Raw genomic sequence first — 26,294 nt, forward strand, 5'->3', positions numbered from 1 at the left:
TCAGTATATCTCACTGGGCACTGTCAGGGTCCCCTTTTTGACCAAGTCGAAAACTGGGCAACCCTAATTATGGCACCTGGACACAGCACCCGAAAACCAGACTATCCCGGTAAAACCTGGACAGGTGGCAACCCTATGCTCAGCCCGAGAGACTGAAACATGGGTAATGAGAAGGGATGAACACAGCTGAGATGATGGTGAAAGAGGGGAAGAGACAGAAGAAACTGGGACAGCTGCCGGAGAGCATAGAAATAGACTTAATAAGGGTGAAGATAGGTAGTGAAGAAAATAAAAAGGACGAGTAAAAAGAATAGGCAGGAAAGCTAAGTCAGTCCAGAGTGTGTGTATGTATTTAAAGGGGCTGGGCAGAACATGTAGGGAACGGGAGACAGAGAGCAACTCACAAAGCAGCAACGTTTTTCAGCCAGCCCTATTCCACCAGGCTTTTTCTCACCCCCGCTCTCATTGTCTCTCTTGCATCGACCATAATTCTCCCTGGGATCCCCCCGCAACTTTCCGGTGCTTCCCCCTGTGAACAACCAGGACTGCTGCTTCTCCAGGTGCAGCCCCTGCTAGGTGCGCTGGCCCGGGGGCTTTCTGCCCCGGTGGGGAGGAAGGCAGAGGGCGGATCCCGCTGTTCTGCAAGAGGAGAGGAGCTGAGCTGAGCTCATTCCAGCCGGCAGCGCCGTCAGCTGATGCAGAGGGGGTCCTCTAGCCTCTTCCCCCCTCTCCCAAGTGGATTAAAACTCTTGCCGCTGAGTTTCTGGGTCAGGAGGATTATTCCAGGGGATGTGGGCTTGGTGAATCATTTCAGCCACAGACTGGATTCAACTTGGGCCAGCGGCTCCTCCCCACAAAAAGGATGGCTTCCAATTTTAATGACATAGTGAAGCAAGGGTATGTAAAGATTAGGAGCAGACGTTTAGGTGTAAGTATTTGTGCTTTCCCTTTCTGTTTGTTTGTTCTTTTTCTCTTTTGGTGGTTCAGTGTGACATGCCTTAGCATTCTCGTTGGCCAGGGCTGGAGACAGCATGCGCGAGGGCTCCGATTGTTATTTCTTTTGCAAACTGCTCGGTGGCTGTCTCAGGGGGGAATCAAAAAAAAAATGTTGCCTTCAGCTCCCAATCCAGATCGCTACTGTGTCATTTGCACACTACAAATATAGAAACAGCTTGAGGTGCAGCGCAATAGGCTGCTCGCTGAACAGATGCACTTTGGTTTTGGGGAAAGGGCAGACCAGAACTTGGACTCTGTTCTGCTTAGGAACACAAGCAAGATCTCCATTGCCAAAGGGCTCTAGTTCACTTAACTTTGCAGTTGAGCTGCAAGGCTTTTGGTGGCAGGGACGGTGGATCAGAGTCTGACAGTAATCTGAACTGGGAAGATAGCTTCTGAAATAGGGGGTGGGCTTGGCTTTTGGTGGCGTCTTTTAAAACAGATGTGTGTTTGGGGGAGTTGTTGAGAATCACTGGGGGCAGGGAGCAGTGACATATGTGGAGGGGTATTAACTAAAACTTTCTCTAGGATGCTATCGGAAGGCCTGTGTGACTGATTTTTAGAGCTTGTGTACAGGGAGAAACTCAGAAAATGTAATCCTAATTAACTAAAGGTGTGAATTTAGTGGATTAGTTAACTCCCATTAAACCCTTGTGTGGATGCTCTTACTCAGAATTAAAGTGGCCTTAATGATTAATAAACTGAATTAAGGCCACTTTAATTCTGAGAAAGAGCATCCACACACAGGTTTACTAACCCACTTTAAATTCACCCCCTTAGTTAATTAGGATTAATTTCCCCGAATGTCCCCATGTAGACAAGACCTTACTTCCTGCAATGCAAACTCGTGCCTTTTTGAATTCAGTAACATTTGTGGCCGTCAAAACCATTCATCTCACCTGGGATTGCAATTGCAGCTGTGTTGATGCCACATGCACTGGGTATTCCTACCGACTGACCATTTGCACATTAAAAGTTTGCATTTGTGATTTAAAAGCTCAGGTGTGTTGGGGACGGGAGGGAGATTTGTACTAGCCTTAAAACACTCTCTAAAATGCTCTCACTGAGTTGGGGGGTGCACAATAGTTTTATACTTTCTGATATTTTTTTCTTCTGTCTGCCCCTTCCTTTTCTTTTGCAAATATGCATTTGGTTACTATTGTGAAATGTTTATGGATTTAAATGTGGGTGTGATGCATACAATGTAAGCAGGCCAATTCCTTATGGAACATCTTTTGGCTTTCATTCTCCTCTTATGTGATTAATTCCCATTAGTAGTATTGAGAATACGGTGTTGCTGTCTCTCTTCTGGGTATCAAAGGATGGCAAGCTACCTAAAAGCTGCAGTTAATCAGCCTTTCAGGCTGCAAAGCATACTTCTTATTGTATAAAATATGCACCTAGTTAGAAGGTGGTTCAAGGTGGGGAGTGGGAGGGTTCTGAGAATAGATTTTTCTTTTGGATGTACTTACCCTTTTGTTATGAGAAGTTTAGAATGCCTTCTGGTTTTTGTTGTATGCCAATACGAACAGCCCTTGCATTATTAATTCAGTGACTCCGAATCGTTCATAGTTTGAAGCTTTACACTGAGGTTTATCACATGGGAATTTATTTGAAAGATTCTGTGGATATCTAAAAGTTTTTGCTGGTTTATTACAGTTATGATCTTTTGGATCTATATTTACTTGGTATATAAATAGCGTTACAGAAAAACAGACACTCAAGGAAGTATAAAAGGAGAACTTTCCATAAGTGGTGCATGGAGTTTGTACAGTGCAGTCTTCTGACAGCTAAAATATGATACTGCTTGTAATTTTCTCATGTTGATGGAATCTGCACAGTCTGTATAATTAGTCTTGGAAGGATTAGCTTTTTATCAGTGAAAATCATTGATTTCACTGTACACACACATCAATACAAATATTTATATCAATAATTGAAATTTGCAGGTAGCAAAGTAAGAAAAGTACTGCTTAAGAGCTTATTAGTTTGATTTAAGGATATTTACTTTGTACATTTTGATATGTGATATATCAATTTATGCTTTACCAGTGATAAAGCTATAACTTTTTGAATCTCAACATCTACTGTCATAAAAAAATTCTGACACCTTCTCATCCCATAATTCCCCCCAACTGCAGAAAATTCAAATTGATAACAAAAAAAATTCAAAATAAATATAGGTATTATCCATTGAAATTAAAAATCTAATTCTGCCAAATATATGTATAATATATACAGTAGGCATGACCCTTTGAATAGAAAAAATTAATTTTGAGCATTCTCTGATGATGTTCTCTCTAAACCAGAGGAAGAGAGGTCTTAGTTTTGGACGTACACACGAGCAGAGTTCTGTCAAAAAATTCCTGTCCTGCTTGCTTTTTGTGCTTTGCTGCCCTTCAACCTATTAGTGTCCTGCATCTGGCTCTCCTGCTGCAGATATTTGGTCCTAGATGCATTCAGACTGGGCCTGCTGGTGAGACAGACGTTCCCCTGTGTACTTTGAGAATCTTGCTTTGGGGCCTCTGGCTCTGAGCAGCTTGTTAGCTAAGGGGAAACACCAGCAGTTTGGCATTCAAAAGCTGCCTACCAGTGTAAACTTTGCTGCCCACAAGGTTAATCAGCAGCCGAGTGGTGGCTTTGAGAATGTATGTGGCACCTAAATGGTGGATTTAGGCACCTAAAAGAGCAGATGAGCCCAGATCCTTAGCTACCTGTATGACTGGGGCAGGTCATGCAGGAGGTCTGTGGTGGAAGCAGGGACTTGAACCTAGGTCTTGAGACATCTGGGCTAGTGTCCTGACCATGGGACAATCCTTCCTCCTAGATGAGGATACAGTACATCAAATTATCACTTTCCATATATTGTGGGATGTAGCGGGCAATCCCTCTAACCTTGTCATAGTGAAAACGGTAAATACAAGCTGCTCAGTACTCACAACTGGGTCCAGCTTTCCACTTCCATATCATTTAGGTGTCTACGCAGGAGCTGAGCTCTTCGAAAATCTGGCCCATGAGTAACTTGTCACACTTTGTGGGAAGTCGCATTAAGTTCAGTGTGGCTACTCATGTGCCCAACTATCGATAGGATTGTGGCCTTAGTTTGCTGTATTTTAGAGAAAGACACAATCTAGATGAATAAAAGAGCCTCTTCTCTTCTTTCCATATGTTTACGGTTATGATATAGATCTTATAGTTCACTCAAGCATGCCTTGCTGACAGCAGTGATTAAGCTAATTTGGAAGTGGGTGGTTACACACCAATATTATCCAATCCCACTTTATTTTGGTGATTTCTAGCTTGGTGTGTTGGACTACAGATGTATTTTCCTGATGTATTCTGGAGTTAGATACATTTAGATTGGAGAAGTAAAATACATCATGTCTTCACAATAATAAGTTACAAGTGCTATTTTTATGGATACAGGGTTGAGTTGTCAGGTGCTACTGTGTTTGAATCTTGACTCGGATGCTGAGTCTATGGTCTTGAGCAAGTTACTTCAACTTTCCTTCTTGGTGAGTCTTGCTAGCTAAAGTAAGACTCTCATCCAGTTCACCTTAGCAGAGGGTGGTGCTGGTTGTATTGAGCCATGTGCAGGTTGAGGGGCAGGGTGAAGTGGGAGGTGAGCAAATACTGGTGAAATTCTTTAGTGGGGAAAACATCCTTGTTTTGTGAACCGCTGTCTGAGGACTTGTTCCAAAGTGGGAAGGATTCCATCACTCTGTGGTGAGATAGAAGATAGAGAATTGGTCTAATGTTTTTCTCCAAGAAACCTGGCATGTGTTTAATCAGTGAATCAGCTCTTCGGGCCATATTCTGCGCCTAGTTTCTCCAGTGTAAATCTGGGCTAATTCCAGCCTGAGGAAAAATGGGAGCAGAGTTTTGACTGTACAACTTCTCTTAAGTTCTGACATTTCTAAGAGAGTGGGGTGAAGCTGATGCTTGTGTATGTGGTTCTTAAAGCTTGTTCAAGTAATTTTGTTTGAAAGCAAATCATTTATTCATAAAGCGAATCAGAGGACAAAATTCTGGAAAGCCAGTGTATAACTTGAAATCTAATTTGGGTCATTTATGTTTTTTTACATTGATTATCTAAAACCTGACAATTTACATTTATGTAATAAAGAATAGTTCCCATAGCAACATTTTTATCACATGCTTCCTCTGCAGAGCATAATATATTCCTAAGAAAACACAACATTCTCATCTCCCAGAGTCTTTCCATCCTTACGAAAAAAGTCCTCTAAACGATGACATACCTCCATCTCACATTCCAGTAAAACTGAAATACAGAAGGGGTTGCAGCTGGATTGTACTGCTGGTAATTTTTTAGTATGCAATACTTTAAGATTCATTTCATTCCATTGATCACCTGCTCTGTGTTAATGGACAGCAGTTGTTCCTTTGCATTGTGGTAATACTTACAAGCCCCAGTAATGGACCAGGACTCCAGTCCCTGTTTACAGTCTGTGTGATTCTCTGTGATTAATATACAACTAATCAAAAGCATTTGATCTGATTAAAGCAATGTTTGCAAGCAACAATCATACATTTGTGTCACAGTATAAAATGTGTGGGTCCTTTTTAATCCAAAACAAAATATTGTGGGTGTGACGGGTTCCCCCTGGGGTGCCACTGGGGTACCACTGAGCCCCCTGACCTACCAGCCTGGGCTCCCTTTCACACTGTACTACTGTGATAAGCTGCAAAGCCCTCTGGCCTGCACTTTCACCAGCATTCATACAGGTAGAGACACCGCCATCTGCAGTTACACACAGGCTCTCTAACCACCAGCTTCCCAGCCTAGGACCCCAGAGCAGTACCATCCTGCCCTGGTCCAATCTGACCAGTGAATGGGTTTAATACCTGGTCCGCCTCTCCCCCAATGTGAAGAGAACAATGCACACTTGTGGTAACCAAACAGAGATGTTCCCTAAGCACTCCAGTCAAAGCTCACTGGTTGAGATTAAAACAAAAATAAGTTTATTTACTCCAAATGATAGCTTTTAAGTTATTATAAGGGATAGCAAACAGATCAAAGCAGGTTACTTAGCAAATAAACAAAAACACAACCTAAGTTTAATATACTAGATAGACTGGATATGAATTAGCAGATTCTCACCCTGGGAAATGATACAAGCAGGCTGCAGATTCTTAAGGCACAAGCTGCATTAGCTTTACAGTTTGGGTTTCTGAGGTCTTCATTCACATGTTAGAAATCCCTTTAGCCTGGGGCCAGCACTTCCCCCAGTTCAGTCTTTGTTCCTCAGGTGTTTCCAGGAGTCTTTGCATTTGCTCCAATCCCTCAGACAGAGACAAACACCTACAAGATCTCTATAGCATTCTTAAAACTACAGTACCCACCTGATGAAGTGAAAAAACAGATTGACAGAGCCAGAAGAGTACCCAGAAGTCACCTACTACAAGACAGGCCCAGCAAAGAAAATAACAGAACACCACTAGCCATTACCTTCAGCCCCCAACTAAAACCTCTCCAGCGAATCATCAAAGATCTACATCCTATCCTGAAAGATGATCCCTCAGTCTCACGATCTTGGGAGACAGACCTGTCCTCGCTTACAGACAGCCCCCCAACCTGAAGCAAATACTCACCAGCAACCACACACCACAGAACAAAAACACTAACCCAGGAACCTATTCTTGCAACAAATCCCGATGCCAACTCTGTCCACACACCATCATAGGACCTAATCACATCAGCCACACCATCAGGGGCTTATTCACCTGCACATCTACCAATATGATGTATGCCTTTATGTGCCAGCAATGCCCCTCTGCCATGTACATTGGCCAAACCGGACAGTCTCTACACAAAAGAATAAATGGACAGAAATCTGACATCGGGAATCATAACATTCAAAAAACAGTAGGAGAACACTTCAACCTCTCTGGCCATTCAGTAACAGATTTAAAGGTGGCAGTTTTGCAACAGAAAAGCTTCAGAAACAGACTCCAACAAGAAACAGCTGAACTTGAATTGATATGCAAACTAGATACTATCAATTTAGGATTAAATAGAGACTGGGAATGGCTGAGCCATTACACACATTGAATCTATTTCCCCCATATTAAGTATCCTCACAGCTTCTTGTCAAACTGTCTTAAATGGGCTATCTTGATTATCACTACAAAAGTTTTTTTTCTCCTGCTGACAACAGTTCATCTTAATTAATTAGCCTCTTAGAGTTGGTTGGACAACTCCCACCTTTTCATGTTCTCTGTATGTATATATATCTCCTCACTATATGTTCCATTCTATGCATCCGATGAAGTGAGCTGTAGCCCACGAAAGCTTATGCTCAAATAAATTTGTTAGTCTCTAAGGTGCCACAAATATTCCTGATCCCTGTCTTATATAGCTTTTGCATATGGCGGGAACTCTTTGTTCCAAAACTTGGTTCCCAGACTAGTCTGTGGGAAAAATATTGACATCCCAAAATGGAGTCCAGCGTCATGTGGCCTCGTCATATGTCCTTGTAGAGTCCTAGCAGCCATCACTCTCAGGCTGTCTGTAGTGTTCTCAGGAAGGTTCACAGGTGGGAGATAAGCTTCTCTTAGGACCTATTGTTTTTTCTAATGGCCCATTTCCCTGAATAGGCCCTTCCCTACCCACTATCTAGTGGGCGTTACCCAAGTGTAACTACATTTGAAGTACAGATACTGTACATAGTCAATATTGATAACTTCAGATACAAAAATGATACATGCATACAAATAGGATAATCATACTCGGCAAACCTTAACTTTTCCAATGACTGCTCACATGACTTATCTTGCATGAACTACATCATAATTATTCTATAATCATATCGTAATAATATCACTATGAAGAATATGGGGTGCAGTGTCACAGTGGGATGCTGTCTCATTAAATAAGGCCTTGTGGTCCTTTACTCCTTGAAATGTAGGTGGTCATCCTACTGCTTGGAGACGTACATTCAAATTACCATATCAGATTGGACCAGCAGTCCATAAAGTCTGGCATTTAATATAAATAATTGATCATGACAAAAGCAGATCTTTGTGAAATAAGATACCTTTTGTACTTGGGCGACATGAGAAATACAGGAGCTGCCAGTCAGGTTACATTGAAACTGATATTGCCCTCTCATTTATCCTTCTGAAAAAAATATTCCTGTCTTGCCACTGAATAAGTCAAACCAGAAAAAAAATAATGAAAACTTTTCAGGTTTTTTTGACTGGATGTAGACCTGACCAATGGCTCAACTTTTTTTGAAATACACTTCTACCCCGATATAACGTGACCCGATATAACACAAATTCGGACATAACGCGGTAAAGCAGTGCTCCAGGCAGGCAGGGCTGCGCACTCCGGTGGATCAAAGCAAGTTCGATATAACGCGGTTTCACCTATAACGCAGTAAGATTTTTTTGGCTCCTGAGGACAGCGTTATATTGAGGTAGAGATGTATTAAAAGTAATCTTTTAAATATTAATAATGGTTGGGACTTTATTGCCATTGACTTTTTTAACATGTAAGGTGCTCAGGTTTAGCAGTGATAGACCGCAGTGTAATTCTCTAAGATAGGATTGTAATATATAGCAAAGGCCAAGTCCTTATGTCAAGCTCTACTCAGTGTGAGGGGGGGGTGGGGGGGGGGGAAAGTGGCTATAAGCCACTTTTCTGTTCCCCTAATGCAGGTGATGGCTGGTGTCCAGAGCACCTGATCTTAAGGTGGCAGGAGCACTTCTCTAAGGATTGCTGGATCACAGGATGAACTTCATGTTTCTGGGGGGTAGAGAGTGGGTGGTGTAGAGCTAGCTAAGTCAGTTTTATGTCCCTCCAGGATTTTCACTGTACTAGGGAATTTCCATCTGCCTTATTGGGCATCTGTGCTGCTTGAGAAGCTAGCCCAAAGACTCCTTTGTTCAAGATCCACATTAGCATCATGAAATATCAGAATTTATATACATTTGGTTGTTGGGTTGAGTGTTTGCTTTGGCTGTTGCCATTGGTTTCCCTTTGCCTTTAATCACTGGACAAGATTATATCCACTAATGAAGATACCCTATATTCATTCTACTTTTAACAGCTGCTTCGTGACCCTGAGAGACTGCTTGTGTTGGCTGCTGGTGGGTGGATGTGTACCTTGTCAATTCAGATTGTGTACTTCCCTGAATGTTGTGAGATTTTTAAACTGAACGGATTCTGTGACAACTCTAGACTCGCTTGATTTACAGTATCATAATGAAGGAAAATTTGCCCAGCTTAAAGACTAGTTGTCACTAGAGCTGTAGTAAAAATTAAAAATTATTAATCTTCTTTAAATATCATGGGAAATACTGTAGAGCACTTTCATATGCACGGTAAGAATGCCCATATGTTAGATGAGGATGTATTAGTGATGAAATTTGATTCTGAGAAAAAAACCTAGTTATTAAAATCAGCTTTGACTGTCTCATATATCTTGAGGCCAAACGTATATTAATTCAATTCTATAGCAGTATATACACAGACAATTGTGTCTGAATCACTTGCCATTCTAAATGCTTTGGTCATCTTTGCCATTCAGCCTAATGCATTTGCTTTGTAATGTTTCTTTAATGTCTACAAGAGAAGAGATTTTTGCTGGAAAATATATACAGTTCACTAATCAGCTACATGGTATGGTTGCAAGCCAAAGAACATCCTGCAATTGAAAATAATGTGTAGCATGGAAAATAATGTGTAGAAAACTACTACTGTAATATATGTAATGTCTGGTTTTAAAAAAAATCTTTTTTGCCTTGTATCGAACGGATATATGGAGATTACAGGGCAAAGCATCAAGTACCATAAACTGTCATAACTCCATTAAATCCAATGGATCTATGATACCTTACAGCAGCCGAGGATCTACACCTACAAATCTGCAAAAAGAAGAACAGGAGTACTTGTGGCACCTTAGAGACTAACAAATTTATTAGAGCATAAGCTCTATGTTCCATTCTATATGCATCCGAAGAAGTGGGCTGTAGTCCACGAAAGCTTATGCTCTAATAAATTTGTTAGTCTCTAAGGTGCCACAAGTACTCCTGTTCTTCTTTTTGCGGATACAGACTAACACGGCTGCTACTCTGAAACCTACAAATCTGTGTACTGGTGCACTTCATCCTATGATATGCCAAGACACGGCACTTAAGAAAACCAGCTGCTAATTCTCTTTAATGTGGGGTTTGCCGAGCAATAGGAACACAATCTGCTTCTTGTAGCTATGTCTTGGCACAAGTATTTACCTTGATCACACCTTCTTCCTGACTGCTCGGCAGACGTTTGTTCTGAGTCTTGTGAAATCTACCACCTCTGCACTTGCTAGGCCATTCGCTGAGCTGTTCTCACAGTTACCATGCACCTGTCTGTCCATATTTGTAATATCACTATATTCTGTTTGCATCTCACAGCTTTAGTCCCATCTGCTGAAGGGACGCCTTTGTTGTGTGAAGAAAGATCCACCATATTGTTAGAAAGTGGATCCTTCTTTGGGAGTCTGGCTGAGATCCTCGGAAGTATTTAGGTGTCTAACCTCCATTGATCTCCTCCCATGTCACTGCCTTCCTGAACTAGAGCACTGGGGTAGCCAGTTCAGAGGTGGGATTGCCCTACAAACTACAGTTATAAGCAATCAGTTGGCTTCATCTGTGACTCACTAACTGTGATGTCTGGAGACTAGTTCATAGAGATGAGTACTGATAACTGTTCTTGCAGAAGGAACAGCCCCAATGTTTAGTCCACTTTTAAAATATCAGTTGTATAGTTTGTGCTTCAGATCCAAAATTTAACTTCCCAAATAGGTTTTACAGTTTACCTAAACTTCAAAATGAATTACATACAGTTCCAATTACAAGGCTGGCCTTGTGTAGACACTTTGAACACAGCCTTCAGGCACCTAAATATATAAGTGGCTAGGCCTTCAAAGGAAGTCAGCATCCTGCAGCTCCCATTCTTGTCCATAGGAGCTGCTGGGTGTTGAATGCTCTTGGAAAATCTGGCCACTTCATTTGGGTGCCTAAGGGGAAGCTGAGCTTTCGAAAAATCCTGGCTCAAGTATGGGTGCCCAACACTTTCAAAAGCTTGACTTATTAATGACGAGGCTAGATCTCTCAATGCCCAGCAACTCTCATTGAGAACAAAGGGGACTGGGTAGATGGTAAACACTTGGGTGCCTAGGTGAGAGCTGTTGGGTACTTGGCTCTGTAGAAAATGTAGGCCATCTTGTTTTATTTTTGGCCGGGGAGGGAGGTGGGCAAAAATTCCCATTGTTTCAGCACCTTCAGTGACAACACTAGAGTAAAAAAGGCTCCTCTGGTGCAATTATCTTAATCATCACGTACCCTAATCTGGATCAGAACAAGTCTAAACAAACATTGGGTGAAATCCTGGCTCCCAGTGATGTCCCAGTGTTAAAAATGCTGGGTGGTTGCAATAGTTTTTGTCTACACAATATCTCCCACTACCGTAGTCACCGGTGGAGATGCATCAATGGGAATTTTTTTGCTCCTAGTGCAGACAAGATCACTGAGGACTAAATTGGATCCATGCCTGGCTGTACTTTCCCTTTGTCAAAATAAGTGGACCATGTTCCTTCTGTTCTGGGAATTTGGTTTTCGAGTGAAATGAGGGTGGGGAGAGGGAAAGCTGATTTTCTTAACTGTCTATCACTTACTGATAGCTAATTTCTAGGAAGCATTTGTATAATAAGTGGAATAACATGAAATGCTCTGAATGCCAGATGTTTCCGGATTGATTAAAGATTCAAAAGGAAGAGGAGTTCCCCAGGCTTCTGGACTGTTTAACTAGATTGATGTGTTACCCACAGGATTACAGATTCTTCTTTTATCAGACTTGCATGGTACTGTGAGGCTAATGTCATCTTAAAAAAGCAACACAAAAATGTCACCTAAAAACTGACAGATGTGTATTTTTAGCATGTGCTAATTGACCGTGTTGAACCTGGAATTTACGAACAAATCTCAGCCACACGGGCTAAATGCTAGATTTAAAAAATGTGGGCTGTACAACAATTTCATTTTACTATGAACCACTTAGAAAATAAATTGTCACTGTTGTTGCTATTTAGTTCTTAGATTGCACTAGAGCTAGCGAGGAAACATTTTTGTTCCAATTAAAAAAAACTGATGGATCTCAACATTTTATATCAGAAGTCTTGGGGTTTTCATGAAAAATCCAAAAACGTGAAGGGGTGGTGGTGGTGGAGACAGATGGTTTTTAAGCTGAAATTTTTCAGTTATCAGACTGAAATTTGCGGGTTTCCGTTTTTTGACACCGTTAAAATTTCTCAAATAGAGAGCTCCTTTTTAATTGGGGGGTGGGGGGACATTATTCTTTTGGGGAATTTTTTTTTTTTTTCAAATGAAATTTTTTGACCAGTTCTGTGTGGTGCACTTTGTGTCGTTAGCATCTTACGAAAAATAGGCCCGAATCCTGCAAGTTCTGTGTGAGTGGACTCCTGTGTAATGGGGAACAAAATGCAAGTTTGGGGTCAGAGTGTAAGAAAATTCATGCCCTCACACTCATATCAGATAGTTATGACTTAAACTTTAAGATGTGAAGACTGAATCAAAGGAGATGAGTGCTGGAAAAGCTAAGAACCTCAACCTGCAATATGTTAAATTGTTGAATGATCATATTTTTAGCAAATTATAAAACGTAAGTGTTGGAACAAATCGACAGCTATCAGGGATTTTGTGCCACTTAGTACGTCCCAGTGACAGCAGGGGTAGAATGCAGAACTTTGTGCTCGAAAATCAGAGACCTCCAACCATTTAACCCTCCTCCATATTCATGGAGTAATGTTGTACCCTGTGAGTGTATATATGTTCTGATAACTCATGAACTAGTGGCCATCCATCTATGCTGTTTTAGGACATTGTCACCTAGGCACATGTACACAATTCAGCCCAAAAAGAAATAGCATGAAAAATATTTTTTCTGTATCAAAAAAGTATATGGGGGTACAAAGTGCAACATATTTGGGGTACATATCTTGTATTTTTAGTAATTCTGTTTACATGTTTGCTTCTAGTCAGAGTGTCTCGTGTTGCAATAGTGATAACTATGTATCCTTCACTAAACAAGCTGTTTGTTTGACATAAATGTAGTTTGTGCATGCTAATAGATAATGCATTTGTGGGGTAATGTTGTACCCCATGAGCATACACGTTGTGATAACTCATGAACTAGTAAAAAGCAACAGAGGGTCCTGTGGCACCTTTAAGACTAACAGAAGTATTGGGAGCATAAGCTTTCGTGGGTAAGAACCTCACTTCTTCAGATGCAAGTTCTTACCCACAAAAGTTTATGCTCCCAATACTTCTGTTAGTCTTAACGGTGGCACAGGACCCTCTGTTGCTTTTTACAGATTCAGACTAACACGGCTACCCCTCTGATCATGAACTAGTGTCCATCCACCTATGCTGTTTTAGGACATTGCTTGTGCTTATTGATGATGGTGCATTGCAGTGCAAGTGGTGGCTTCATACAGTCACCTTAAGGTTGAAGATACTCCAAGGAGGTGTGGAAATTGCATCTAGGCACACCCAGAATGAGAGTCCTGCTAGTTCTTTCAATTTGCTAGTTAAATTAATTTTTTTGCTCAGAACAGTTTTTTTAAATATTTGAAGTTTCTGAATGCATTTGGGGTACAAACGTCTCTCATGACACAGTTAATGTAATTTTTTTCTAGACCATGAATGAAGATTAAACTGAAGGAAATCTCCTTTTGTGGATAGTGGTATAAATCCTATGGCACAGCTAAGCAGGGTTGATTCCATTTGGTAAAGGTTGGTAGGTAGGCATGCACACTAGCAGTTCATTCCAATATTGCTCTAGGACAGGGGTAGGCAACCTATGGCACGCGTGCCAAAGGCGGCACACGAGTTGATTTTCAGTGGAACTCACACTGCCCGGGTCCTGACCACCGGTCCGGGGGGCTCTGCATTTTAATTTAATTTTAAATGAAGCTTCTTAAACATGTTAAAAACCTTATTTACTTTACATACAACAATAGTTTAGTTCTATATTATAGACTTATAGAAAGAGACCTTCTAAAAACGTTAAAATGTATTACTGGCATGCGAAACCTTACATTTGAGTGAATAAATGAAGACTCGGCACACCACTTCTGAAAGGTTGCTGACCCCTGCTCTAGGACATTGTTAGGGTGGCTTATTTGGAGATTAAGAGGACAGTAATTATGTGACTGCCAACATGAGGAATTGATCAGGGGCCTTCAGAACTAAAACAAGGCACTGCCACAGATTGAGATGAAGGCAGCCTTGCCATGTGAGAGCTGTAACAATCTCATATCATCTGTGGACTGGAGACAGAGTAGGACAACACCCTGACCACTGGGTTACAGTTGCAAATTGATGATTAAATTACGTTTTATGACATAAATTAGTAGGATGGTATTTTGTTTACAACCTCAAGCACTGGCCGTGTGAGTTGTTTAGGGTTTTTGTTTGCAGGAGTTCAGGGGAACTGTTTCTCTTCACATGGTTTTCACCACATGATTTTTCAGTTTGCAATTTTAAATTATTACCCCAAACTAAATTAATGATTTCAAGAGGAAGCTATGTGAAACTTAAATTATGAGTCTAGATGGATGTGACCATGTCCACTCAAAATTTGACCTGGGTACATTTGAGGTTTACATAGTTCAGGAGTTTTCAGAGTGTAATGAAACCTTAATGAGGTGAGTTGCACCTAGTTCCCAGTTCCGTTAAAATTTCATAGCTTCTCCAGATCACTAGTTTTGAGCCTCCTAATGTCATGCATGGTTATGCTGTTAATTTGTAAGGTGGCGGTTACCAGTAGTAGCATCTGAAATGCTGATTGTAAAGAAAGATAAAAGATTTTGGTGATAACATCATAAGCAAAGGATGCTAAAAAAAGCTTCATGTTTGCCTGCTAAAATGTAGGAGATCTAAACATACCTTCTTTATGAATGTCCTGAGGATTGTGTAGAAGACTTTTATGCTATGGTGCATGTTAAAAGCCAACAATGAAGCAGATATATATATATATTTTTAGAATAGGAATTACTCATTTTTCTAGGTATTTTTCAGCACATGTTTCAGACTGAGTTGAGTCCCCCATATTTCTCTGGGTTTTCATTGTTTTGATGTAAAATTGGCAGTAATTCCAAATGTTAGCTCTTCCTCACCCCCCCTCCCAATAAACTAAAAAGACTCCCAAATGAAAGGGGAGAGTGTGTGTTAGCAGTGTTTGGGGGAGAGGCTGTCTGATTTTAAAAATCCCCAAACAAGAACACCTGATTACGGTGCTTTTAATCTCAGGGATTCAAAGTAACTCATGGTGCCCTGTGCAGCAGTGAATATATAATCAGTGATTGTGCATGATGTTTAATAAGAACAATATTGTTGGAGAATAATGGAATGGATGAAAATCTTTCATCTTCTTGCACTTCATCTTTGTACAAATGAGATAGTAAACAGTAGAAAATGGCCAAAGAAAACCACGCTCTGTTGTGAGCAAAGTTGATCCTTCCCAATCATAGAAAGCTACCAGCCAGTGTAACTAACCATTATATAGTCTAAGGTCAGGTCCTCAGCTGGTGTAAGTTGGCATAGCTCCACTGAGGTCAATGGAACTATATCTCTATATACTATAGACCTGCAAGCTATATATGTCTTTCAGTGCCAGTGAAACATCTTGGGGAAATAACAGATGGAGGGAGTACGATAACTAAGGCTGACATCTTGATTTTGTTTCTATAGTTTTAGATACATTATAAGAGTTGATGGACTAATTTTGTAATTTTTTTTGGCCTCAGTTCATCAAGTGCTGTCAGAAATATCACTGGAGTACCAGGCTATCAGTGAATCCGACTTTATTTCCTATACTGAAAGTAACATAATTTGTTTTAATTAAAAATATTGATGAGTAGAATGACTGCGGCATTTCTCTCCTAGTAACTTCACTACAGCAGATGAAATTGTCCCTTTACCTAGTATGTTATGTTCATCTGGGGAACAATACAATCTCCATTGTCAGCAAAGGAAAAATTAGTTTTAGTGCTCTCACTTATTTAGGTAAAGCATCTGTAAGAAGCAAAGGATAAAGTGAGCTGAAAATTGATTGTACTGAAATAATTAATGCCTGTATTTTGGGTGCTGTTGAACTGCACTTACAGTACAATAGGAACCAAAGGCACTTCTTGCCACACTGTGTTCACATGGCAAAGTACATGCTATTATTTTCCTCTGTTTAGCCAAATAATGCAATTTGTTGTGTGATGTGAAGACGCTTAATGAAGTAAGTGTTGTGCATATATGTCATAGTCTATGGGCCTGATTCTAATCTCATACCCCTGTAAATCAGGAGTAACTCCACAGAAGTCAACTGGTTTTAGGCTGGTGTAACGCCATCTAAATGAAATTGGAGTCAGGCCTGAAGCATCTAGTCCTGAAATACCTAAACTCCCTGGAACTACCTGAACTACCCCATTTATGTCCTGGGAGGACCAGCTCATTCTCCTAAATTGAGATGCATGTAGTTTACACTGTCTGGATATTTCAGATGAGACCTAAAAACTGAACCTTTTTGTAATAGTTCCCAAATTAGCTGCACCTCGGACCCCCTCGTGGTCTCTATGAGGGGGTCTGAGGTGTCAATCACTTACCTTTTTCATGGTGGAATCCCACATTCTTCTCCCTCCCAGCTATGGTCCTAGGCAGTGGATTCCAGCAATTCACTGACATCCCTTCAGCAGGTCAAAGTTCAGATTAGCATCTGCAGTTTAGTGGGTTGGGTGCAATGTTAGGTTACTAGTGACCAGGAAGCTTTCATAAAGCAAAGTGAAGTTATCCAAAACAAAAGCATTACAGGAGGGAAAAAAACACATCTTAAAAGCAATAAACAGCTTATACACACTTCTAGTTTACCAAATGGTCACCCATCTTCCACTGGTAGACTCTGGGAGACTTAGGATATGTTTACATTGCAATTAAACACCCACCAGTGGCCCGTGTCAGCTGACTCAGGTTTTCAGGGCTTGGGCTGTGGGGCTATGAAGTTGTGGTGTTGATGTTCTGGGACCCTCTCAGGGGAAAGAGTCCCAGAGCCCGGGCTTCAGCCCGAGTCTGAACATCTACACTGCAATTTTACAGCCCGCAGCCTGAGCCATGTAAGCCTGAGTTGGCTGAGGTGGGCCAGGTGTGGGTGTTCAATTGCAATGTAAACATACCCTTCAAATATGGCAGGGCTTGTATTTCATGATCAGTGTCATGTCTATTTACTCTTGGATAGAGTGTGAATGACCACCTCCCTAGCTCAGTGCTCTCACATATACAGTTTCAAGTACTTTGTCTTGGGCCTCTTAACCCAAGTCAAACATGTCTGTGTTTGTTTCCTCTGGGCTGGAGCAGGTGAAGGGGGGATGACTTTAAAGACTTGTTACCTGCATTGTTTCAGAATTGATGATTTACATTCATAACTCACCCCTTGTCCCTGTGTTTGTTCCTGCAGGAAGCATCCTTTTTCTGACCTATTTAACCAGGAATACAATCACTAGCCAGCCCATAGAGAGGGAGAATATTTAGACATATATCATTTATGAAGTGAATGCAGTTTTCATAGCATTGCATCTGTCACACCCTATTTAACCTGCCTGGACATTGAAAACTCCAAAGTATTGTTTGTAAATTGGCCTCTGCCTCTTTGGCCAAAATTTCTTCTCCTCGAGGTCTGGCTGGCTGCTACCCTCCTTGTTCCAGAAGTGGCTGGATTTCAATGCTGAATAAAGGAGGTAGGCACCCAACTCCCATTTCAGTGTGATCTTGGAGCCTAAGGATGTTAGACATCTTTGAAAATGCCACCCCAAATGCCCTGGGGATATTTAGGGTGGAAGGTGCTGTGACACTGCAACCCATATTCTTCACAGTGATATTATAATGATATGATTATGGCATAATTCAAGATAGGTCATGTGAGATATCATTGGAAAGGTTATGATTTACTGAATATGATTATCCTATTTGTATGCATGCATTACTTGTGTATCGGACGTTAGGAATATTGACTATAGATCTGTATTACAAATGTGTTTACACCTGGGGAACGCCCACTAGGCAAAAGATGCTCAGTCTAGATGGCTAGCTGGGAAGGGCCCATTCAGGTTGATGAGCCTTTAGGAGAAAACAATAGGTCTTGGAAGAAACTAATCTCCCACCAGGAAGCCTTTCTGAGGACACTGTACACAGGCTCTGACTCATGACTGCTATGACACAACAGTGTCATGTGACTAGGTCACCTGGTGCTGGATTCCATCTTGGAATATCAGTGTTTTTCTACTGACTGGCGTGGGAACCAAGCTTTGAAACAAAGGGTTCCTGCCATATGCAAAAGCTATTTATGATATCATCGTGGTTCTTCACTGACTCCCCGCCCCAAAGAGACTCTTAGAAACACCTGAGGAACAAGGACTGAATGGAGGGGAGGGGTGCTGGAGCCAGGCTAAAGTGATTTTTAGCCTGTGAAAGGAACACCTGGGTTTTTTAAGCTGTAAACAAGTGCAGCTGGCTTCTTAAGAATCTCTGCAGCCTGCCTGAATCATTTGCTACTCGTATCCAATCTCTTTAGTATATTAAGCTGAGTTTGGGTGTTTTCTTTGTTTGCTAGGTATTCTGCTTTGCTCTGTTTGCTATCCCTTATAATCACATAAAATCTATCTTTTGTACTTAATAATCTTATTTTTGCTTTGTCTAAAACCAGTGTGTGGGAGTCATAACTTGGAGCAGAAAGCTGTTGCATATCCTTCTCCATATTGAGGGAGGGACTGAATTTCATGAGCTTACACTGTACAGATACCTGTGTAGCGCAAGATGGTATAATTTTGGGTTTACACTCCAGAGGAGTGTGCGTGCCTTAGGAACTGGGAGGTACCCTAGGTGTGCCTTTCCATGCAGAGCTTATCACAGCATCTGTATGTCCTACAGCTGGGTGTGTCCCTACCTGTATGTGTGCTGGTAAAGTGCAGGCTGGAGCCTGGGAGAGGGCTTGGCAGGCTGGTCATAGCAGTACAGTGTAAGGCTGGTGGGTTGGGGGGAATCAGTGGTACCCCAGTTTCAGGTGGCACCCCGGAGGGAACCCATCACAGGTGCTATATAAATACAGTATATCATCATTGCTTGTATGTATTGAAGCAGAGCATCCATTTGGACAGAATATGCACAAGGGTATGTGGAATCTAACTAGGGTGTCCCAGGCTCCCAAAGGTGGTATCACAGCTCAGAATGGAATGGATACTATGGCAGCACTGAATTATCTCCTTATAACTGTGATGCCAGTGGTAGAAATGGACACGTATTACTAGATCTCTGTGGTACTTCCATATTTGGGCTTTTCATACTGTATATGTCATTCTGCTGCGCCAGTAGTTGAATATTTCCTTGGTGCTGTCAAGGTGGCTGGTGTATGACTTCAAGAGCCAGGGGATCAACGGGTAGGCTCGGTCCCCCAGGATCACTAATTGCATCAACGCCAGTAATCTGCTAGTTGGGAAAGGAAAGTCCCTGCTTATAGCTTTCTGCTCTTAAAGATGTGAGTGTCATGCCTCTTCTCAGACCAGCCAACATTGGTGTTGGTGAAGTGTCCCTTGTGATCCACCAATGCTTGTTTGGCTGTTGAAAGGTAGCTTGTTGTGGCAAGGTGGTCTGGTGCCAAAATAGGGATATGTGTGCAATCTATTGCTCCACTGCAGTTTGGGAACCCCATTGTTTAGGGTTACCATATTTCCACAATCAAAAAAGAGGACACTCTGGAGGGGGCGGGAAGCCCCACCCTAGCCCTGCCCCCACCCTGCCCCCATCCACTCCCTCCCACTTCTCACCCCCTGACTGCCCCCCTGAGAACCTCAACCCCCGTGCTTCTTGTCCCCTGACTGCCCCGACCCTTATCCACTCGCATGGGTGGCAGGGTTGTAGAAATTTTGGTGGTACCCAGAACCTCCCCCCCACCTGCCTAAGGCTCTGGGAGGGGGGTTGGGTTGGGGGAGGAGGTCTGGGGTGCAGGTCCTGGGATGGGGATTAGGATGCAGGAGGGGTGCAGGCCCTGGGCTAGAGTTTGGGTGCTGGGTGCAGGCTCCGGGCTGGATTAGTGGGTGAGTGTGCAGGAGGGGGTGAGGGGTGCAGGCTCTGGGATGGAGTTTGGGGTGGGAGGCGGTGCAAAGGGAGGAGGTGCAGGCTTTGGGAGGGAGTTTGAGGGCAGGAGGGGGTGTGTGGGAAGGGGGGAGGAGGTTTGGGAGGGAGCTTGGGGATAGGAGGGGATGCAGGGGTGAGGGCTATGGGTCTGAGGATGAGGGGTTCATGATGCAGGAGGGGACTCAGGGATGGAGCAGAGGATTAGGGTGTGGGGGGATGAGGGCTGGGACTGAGGGGTTTGGGGTGCTGGAGAGGCTCAGGGCTAGGGTGGAAGGGCAGGGTAAGGGCAGCCTGTCTTCTCATTAGTGCATGGGGGACGCTAGGACCCTGGGGCAGCAGACAGCAGTTGCTGCTGCCTCTGGCAGTACAAGCAGGCAAGGGAGAGGCAGGCAGGGATTGGGGGCCCACAGAGGGGGAGGCCGCACGGCGGGGGGGTGGCAGGTGGAGGCCGGGGACCCATCCAACACTCCCCTGCTCCCTGACTGCCCCCCCCCCCAGACTCCCCTTACCATTCTGGCTCCATGTGTAGGCAAAACACGCTGCCCGGTGGGTCGGTTTGTGTGTTACACAGGGCTGCAGACAGAGGGAGGGGGGAGCAGGGGAGGGCTCTGGTTGCTGGAGGCCAATGGGAGTGGCTCAATCGGCCCAGCCGCCCAATCAGCAGCCACACTCTGCATGGGAGGGAGTGAGGGAGGGAGGCAAGGGAGAAAAAAACCCCAGACATTTTAACCTTGTTACCAATTCCTCCCGGACGGCTATTTAGAAACGCAAAAACCGGACATGTCCGGGGAAATACGGACGGATGGTAACCCTACATTGCTGTAAATCCAAACACTATCTTCTCTAAATTGCTGAGAGTCACAGTTCTGCATAGCAGGAAACTATTAATGGCCCTGCACACTTGCATGATGACAGCTGCTGCAGTGGATTTTCCAACTCCGAAATGGTTTCCCACTGACCAATAGCAATCCAACATTGCACATTTCCACAGTGCAATCACCACTTGCTTCTCCACTGTCAGAGCAGCTCTCATTTTGCTGTTCCTGTACTGGAGGATTGGGGTGGGCTCGAGACACAGATCCAAGAATGTGGCCTTGTGCATCAAAAGTTCTGCAGCTGCTGTTCATCATCTGAAACCTGCATTACAATGTGATCCCACAGCCTGTGCTCTTTTTTGTCAGGCCCAGAAGTGACACTCCACCATCTGCAGCTTGCCTACGAACACCAACATAAACCTTGAATAGGTTCTCGCTATGTCCCACAGCAATCTGTCCTGCAAAAAATCATCACATCTCCCATTGATCCAGTTCTTCTTATGGCTCTGCAAATAACAGAGGATCGCAAGTCCTGTGCTTGCAATGCTCATGACAATTGTGCAGAGCTGTGCAGGCTCCATGCTTCTTTCAGAGATGGCAGACAGTGAGGAGGGCTGTGTGGGTTCGTGGGATTTTTTTTTAAAAGTGCAAAATTATGGGATATAGATGACATCATGTGATGGAGACAGTTGCATGGTGGGAAATTGTTCCCAGTTAGGCCTGGTCTACACTAGGAGGTTTTGTCGAATTTAGCAGCGTTAAATTGAATTAACCCTGCACCCGTCCACACAACGAAGCTATTTAGTTCAACAGAGAGGTCTCTTAAATTCGATTTCTGTACTCCTCCCCAACGAGGGGAGTAGCGCTAAATTCGACATGGCCATGTCGACTTAGGGGAGGTGTGGATGGAAATTGACGCTAATAGCTCTGGGAGCTATCCCATAGTGCACCGCTCTGTTGACGCTCTGGACAGCAGTCTGAGCTCGGATGCTCTGATCAGCCACACAGGAAAAGCCCTGGGAAAATTTGAATTCCTTTTCCTGTCTGGGCAGTTTGAATCTCATTTCCTGTTTGGACATCGTGGCGAGCTCAGCAGCACTGGCTTTCGGAGCTGCGATCGAAAAGATGGAATGCAAAGATCTACGAGAAGATCTCAAAAGCCATGACAGAGAGAGGATACAGCCGGGATGCAACGCAGTGCCGTGTGAAAATCAAGGAGCTGAGACAAGCGTACCAGAAGACCAAAGAGTCAAACGGACGCTCCGGATCCCATCCCCAGACATGCCATTTCTACGAGGCACTGCATTCCATCCTAGGTGCGGCCGCCACCACTACCCCACCACTGACCGTGGACTCTGAGGATGGGGGTCGACGGCCGCTTCCTCGGAGATGTTAGCGGACGGGGAAGATAAGGAAGGTGAGGAGGAGGACGAGGCAGCCGACAGCGCTTACAACGCTGATTTCCCAGACAGCCAGGATCTCTTCATCACCCTCACAGAGATCCCCTACCAACCGTCCCCAGGCGTTAACCCGGATCCTGAATCAGGGGAAGGATCAGTCGGTAAGTGTTTTAAACATGTAAACATTTATTTTGAACAGAACAGAACAGGGTTTATCATGATTAGTTTGCCCTCGGCGCTCTATTTTTTAGTCCTTGCCAGTGCAGCTACTGGAAAAGAAGGTCTATATGTCCGGGGATAGAGCTGAAATCCTCATGGGACATCTCCATGAAGCTCTCCTGGAGGTAATTGGAAAGCCTTTGCATGAGGTTCCTGGGGAGAGCGGCCTTATTGTGTCCTCCATGGTAGGAAACTTTTCCTCGCCAGGCTATCATCAAGTACTCTGGGATCATTGCCTTGCAGAGCATGGCGGCATACGGCCCTGGTTTTTGCTGGCTTTCACACAGCATGCGTTCTTTCTTGGTCTCAGAAATCCTCAGCAGAGTGATGTCGCTCATGGTGACCTGCTTAGAATTAGGGGAATGTTACTATTGGGACTGCTTGCCTGTTCCTTTATAGAACTGTCACCAGCGGTTTACAGCCACGCGGTGGAGGCGGGAGAGGGGCAGCATACAGGGATCTTTCCCGGTGACAGCCGCGAGGGGGTGGGACAGGGGATTGCCGGCAGCAGGAACTGGCCAACGATAGGAGAATTGCTTTGAACGTGAAAGGAGGGCACTGCTATAATTTAAGTTTTAAGCAGCCAAAAGTCTATGGCTTACCATGTCAGTCTGCTACCCAAATTCTGCTGTCCTGCCCCGCTTGTCTGATCTCCACTGCAAGGCCCCAGGCACTGAATGCGAAGGCCGAAAATTTGACCTTGTCCTGAGTGCGCATGTGATAGGTGCTGTGCATGGTCTTGTTCACAGAGAAAGACTATGTTCATTGTTCACAAAAAATTATCTTTGTGAGGAATTCACTCCCTTTTTCCCATCCCACAGCTGCGACTGTCTCCCGACCTACCTTGGCATCACCCTCCCAGAGGCTGGCGCAGATTAGGCGGAGAAAGAAAAGAACAAGGGACGACATGTTCTCAGAACCTATGGGCTGCTCCCGAGCCGATGCGGCCCAGCAGACCCTGTGGAGGGAGAACATGTCTCAATACCAGCGAGCACACAGCGAACGGGAGGAGAGGTGGCGGCAGGAAGACCAGCAGGTGACTCAAACGCTGCCTGGACTAATGAGGGAGCAAATGGACACGCTCTGGCACCTTGTGGATGTTCTGCAGGACCGGAGGCAGGAGGACAGAGCCCCGCTGCAGTCTATCTCTAACCGCCCTCCCCGCCACAAACTCCCATACACCCCTCACCCAAAGTCCCAAGAAGGAGGGGCGGCAGGGGCCGCGAAAACTGTCACTGCACCCCTGCAGACCGCTCAAGTACCAGAAGGCTCTCATTCCCAAAGATTTGATAAGTCCTTTACTTCCCACCTCACCCAAGCCCCCGTCCCAGTTTCATCCCCTAACTGTGTAGTTGCTAATAAAAGATACGTTTCTGTTAATTACTGTTTCCATCATGTTGTTTTAGGGGAGAGTGTGTTTGAAGGGGGGGGAAGGGGGTTGGTAATTGGAGAGGACAGTCACCTTTACCAGGGTACAGACACGGGGGCAGGTTCAGCAGAAGGTCACACACACATTACAGTCACTAGGCACCCTGGTCAGTCTGGGAGGTGGTTTTCATGTTCTGTGTGTGTGTGTGTGGGGGGGGGGGGATGTGACTTTGTGGCGGGGGAGGGCGGATAGAGATCTTATGCAGCGGTCCTTATCATGGATCACAGAGCCACGCAGCAGGGGATCTGTAACCGTCCTCCCCCGCCACAAAGTCACATAGCCCCCACACACAGAGTCCGGAAAAGGAGGGGTGGCAGGCTCCGTTGAAACAACCAGTCCACCACTGCGGACCGCTCTAGGAGCAGGAGCCTGTCATTCCTCGAGTTTAGAAGCGTTCTTTCCGTCACTATGCCCGCTCCCCACCATAGTCTGCGTCCCAGTTTCAACACTTTACCGCGAAATCCGTAATAAAGAAAACGGTGTTCATTAACAAAGTTCCATTTATTTTATTTTTAAACGTGTGTTGGAAGCAGGGGGGACGGGGTGAACGGGGTATGTAGCTGGAGAGGATAGCCAACAGTAAGTGGGTAAAGAAACGGGGGCAGGTTCAGCTTCTCTTTAAACAAACGTAATAGTCACAGGTTACCCTGCTCACTGAGGAACCTAGCTTTCAAAGCCTCCCGGATGCACAGCGCGTCCCGCTGGCCTCTTCTAATCACACGGCTGTCTGGCTGGGCGTAATCAGCAGCCAGGCTATTCGCCTCAACCTCCCACCGCACCATAAAGGTCTCCCCCTTGCTCTCACAGAGATTGTGGAGCACACAGCAAGCTGCTATAACAATGGGGATATTGGTTTCGCTGAGATCAGAGCGAGTCAGTAAGCTTCTCCATCTCCCCTTGAGACGGCCAAAAGCACACTCCACCACCATTCTGCACTTGCTCAGCCGGTAGTTGAAGAGTTCTTTTTCAGTGTTCGGGGTGCCTGTATAGGGCTTCATGAGCCAGGGCATTAGCGGGTCCCCGAGGATCACTATAGGCATCTCCACATCCCCAACAGTTATTTTCTGGTCCGGGAAGTAAATACCTTCCTGCAGCCGTCTAAACAGACCAGAGTTCCTGAAAACACGAGCGTCATGAACCTTGTCCGGCCATCCTACGTTGATGTTTGTAAAACGTCCCCTATGGTCCACCAGTGCTTGCAGCACCATTGAAAAGTAGCCCTTTCGGTTAATGTACTGGCTGGCCTGGTGGTCCGGTCCCAGGATAGGGATGTGAGTTCCATCTATAGCACCACCGCAGTTTGGGAATCCCATCGCGGCGAAGCCATCTATGATGACCTGGACATTTCCAAGGGTCACTACCTTTGACAGCAGTAGCTCAACGATTGCGTTGGCTACTTGCATCACAGCAACTGCCACGGTAGATTTTCCGACGCCAAAGTGATTCGCGACTGACCGGTAGCTATCTGGCGTTGCAAGCTTCCAGAGGGCTATGGCCACTCGCTTCTGGACAGTCAGGGCTGCTCGCATCCGGGTGTCCTTGCTCTTCAGGGCAGGGGACAGCAACTCACAAAGTTCCAGGAAAGTTCCCTTCCGCATACGAAAGTTTCGCAGCCACTGTGATTCATCCCAGACCTGCAGCACTATGTGGTCCCACCAGTCCGTGCTTGTTTCCCTGGTCCAGAATCGCCGTTCCACAGCATCAACATGACCCATTGCCACCATGATGTTCACGACGCGGGGTCCCGTGCTTTGTGAGAGGTCTGTGCCACTCTCAGACTTCATGTCCTCACCACACTGCCGTAGCCTCCTCGCCCGATTTCTCAGCATCTGCCTCTGGAAAAGGTGGATGATAAGGTGCGAGATGTTGACAACGGCCATAACTGCAGCGATGGTCGCAGCGGGTTCCATGCTCGCAGTGCTCTGGCGTCCGCGCTGTCACTCACCAGAAAAGTGTGCGAACTGATTGCCCGCCAGCGCTTTCAGGGAGGGAGGGCGGGAGTGACGGTTGGATGACGACAGTTACCCAAAACCACCCTCAACACATTTTTTTCCCCAGCAGGCATTGGGGGCTCGACCCATAATTCCAATGGGCAGCGGGGACTGCGGGAACTGTGGGATAGCTGCCCACAGTGCACCGCTTCCAATGTCGATGCTTGCCACATTAGTATGGACTCACAAAGTCAAATTACTGTCCTTAGTGTGGATACACACGTTCGACTTTGTAATATCG

At 44.5% G+C, this 26,294-nt stretch overlaps 1 protein-coding gene across 6 annotated transcripts in view; it reads left to right on the forward strand.

Moving 5' to 3' along the window:
• Nucleotides 1–216: 216 nt before the first annotated feature.
• DOK5 (docking protein 5) overlaps nucleotides 217–26,294 on the forward strand; it is an 89,949-nt gene continuing 63,871 nt past the window's right edge. Inside the window, exon 1 of one of the 6 annotated variants that reach the window (XM_005284190.5) lies at nucleotides 217–928. In XM_005284190.5, coding sequence (XP_005284247.2) covers nucleotides 863–928 — 66 coding nt within the window. In that variant the 5' untranslated portion in view covers nucleotides 217–862. The remainder of the gene's footprint in view (nucleotides 929–26,294) is intronic. The other 5 variants (XM_042858363.2, XM_042858362.2, XM_042858364.2 and 2 more) reach the window with 5 other exon arrangements.

The sequence above is a fragment of the Chrysemys picta genome, chromosome 13, assembly GCF_011386835.1.
Source record: "Chrysemys picta bellii isolate R12L10 chromosome 13, ASM1138683v2, whole genome shotgun sequence".
Lineage (NCBI taxonomy): Eukaryota > Metazoa > Chordata > Testudines > Emydidae > Chrysemys > Chrysemys picta.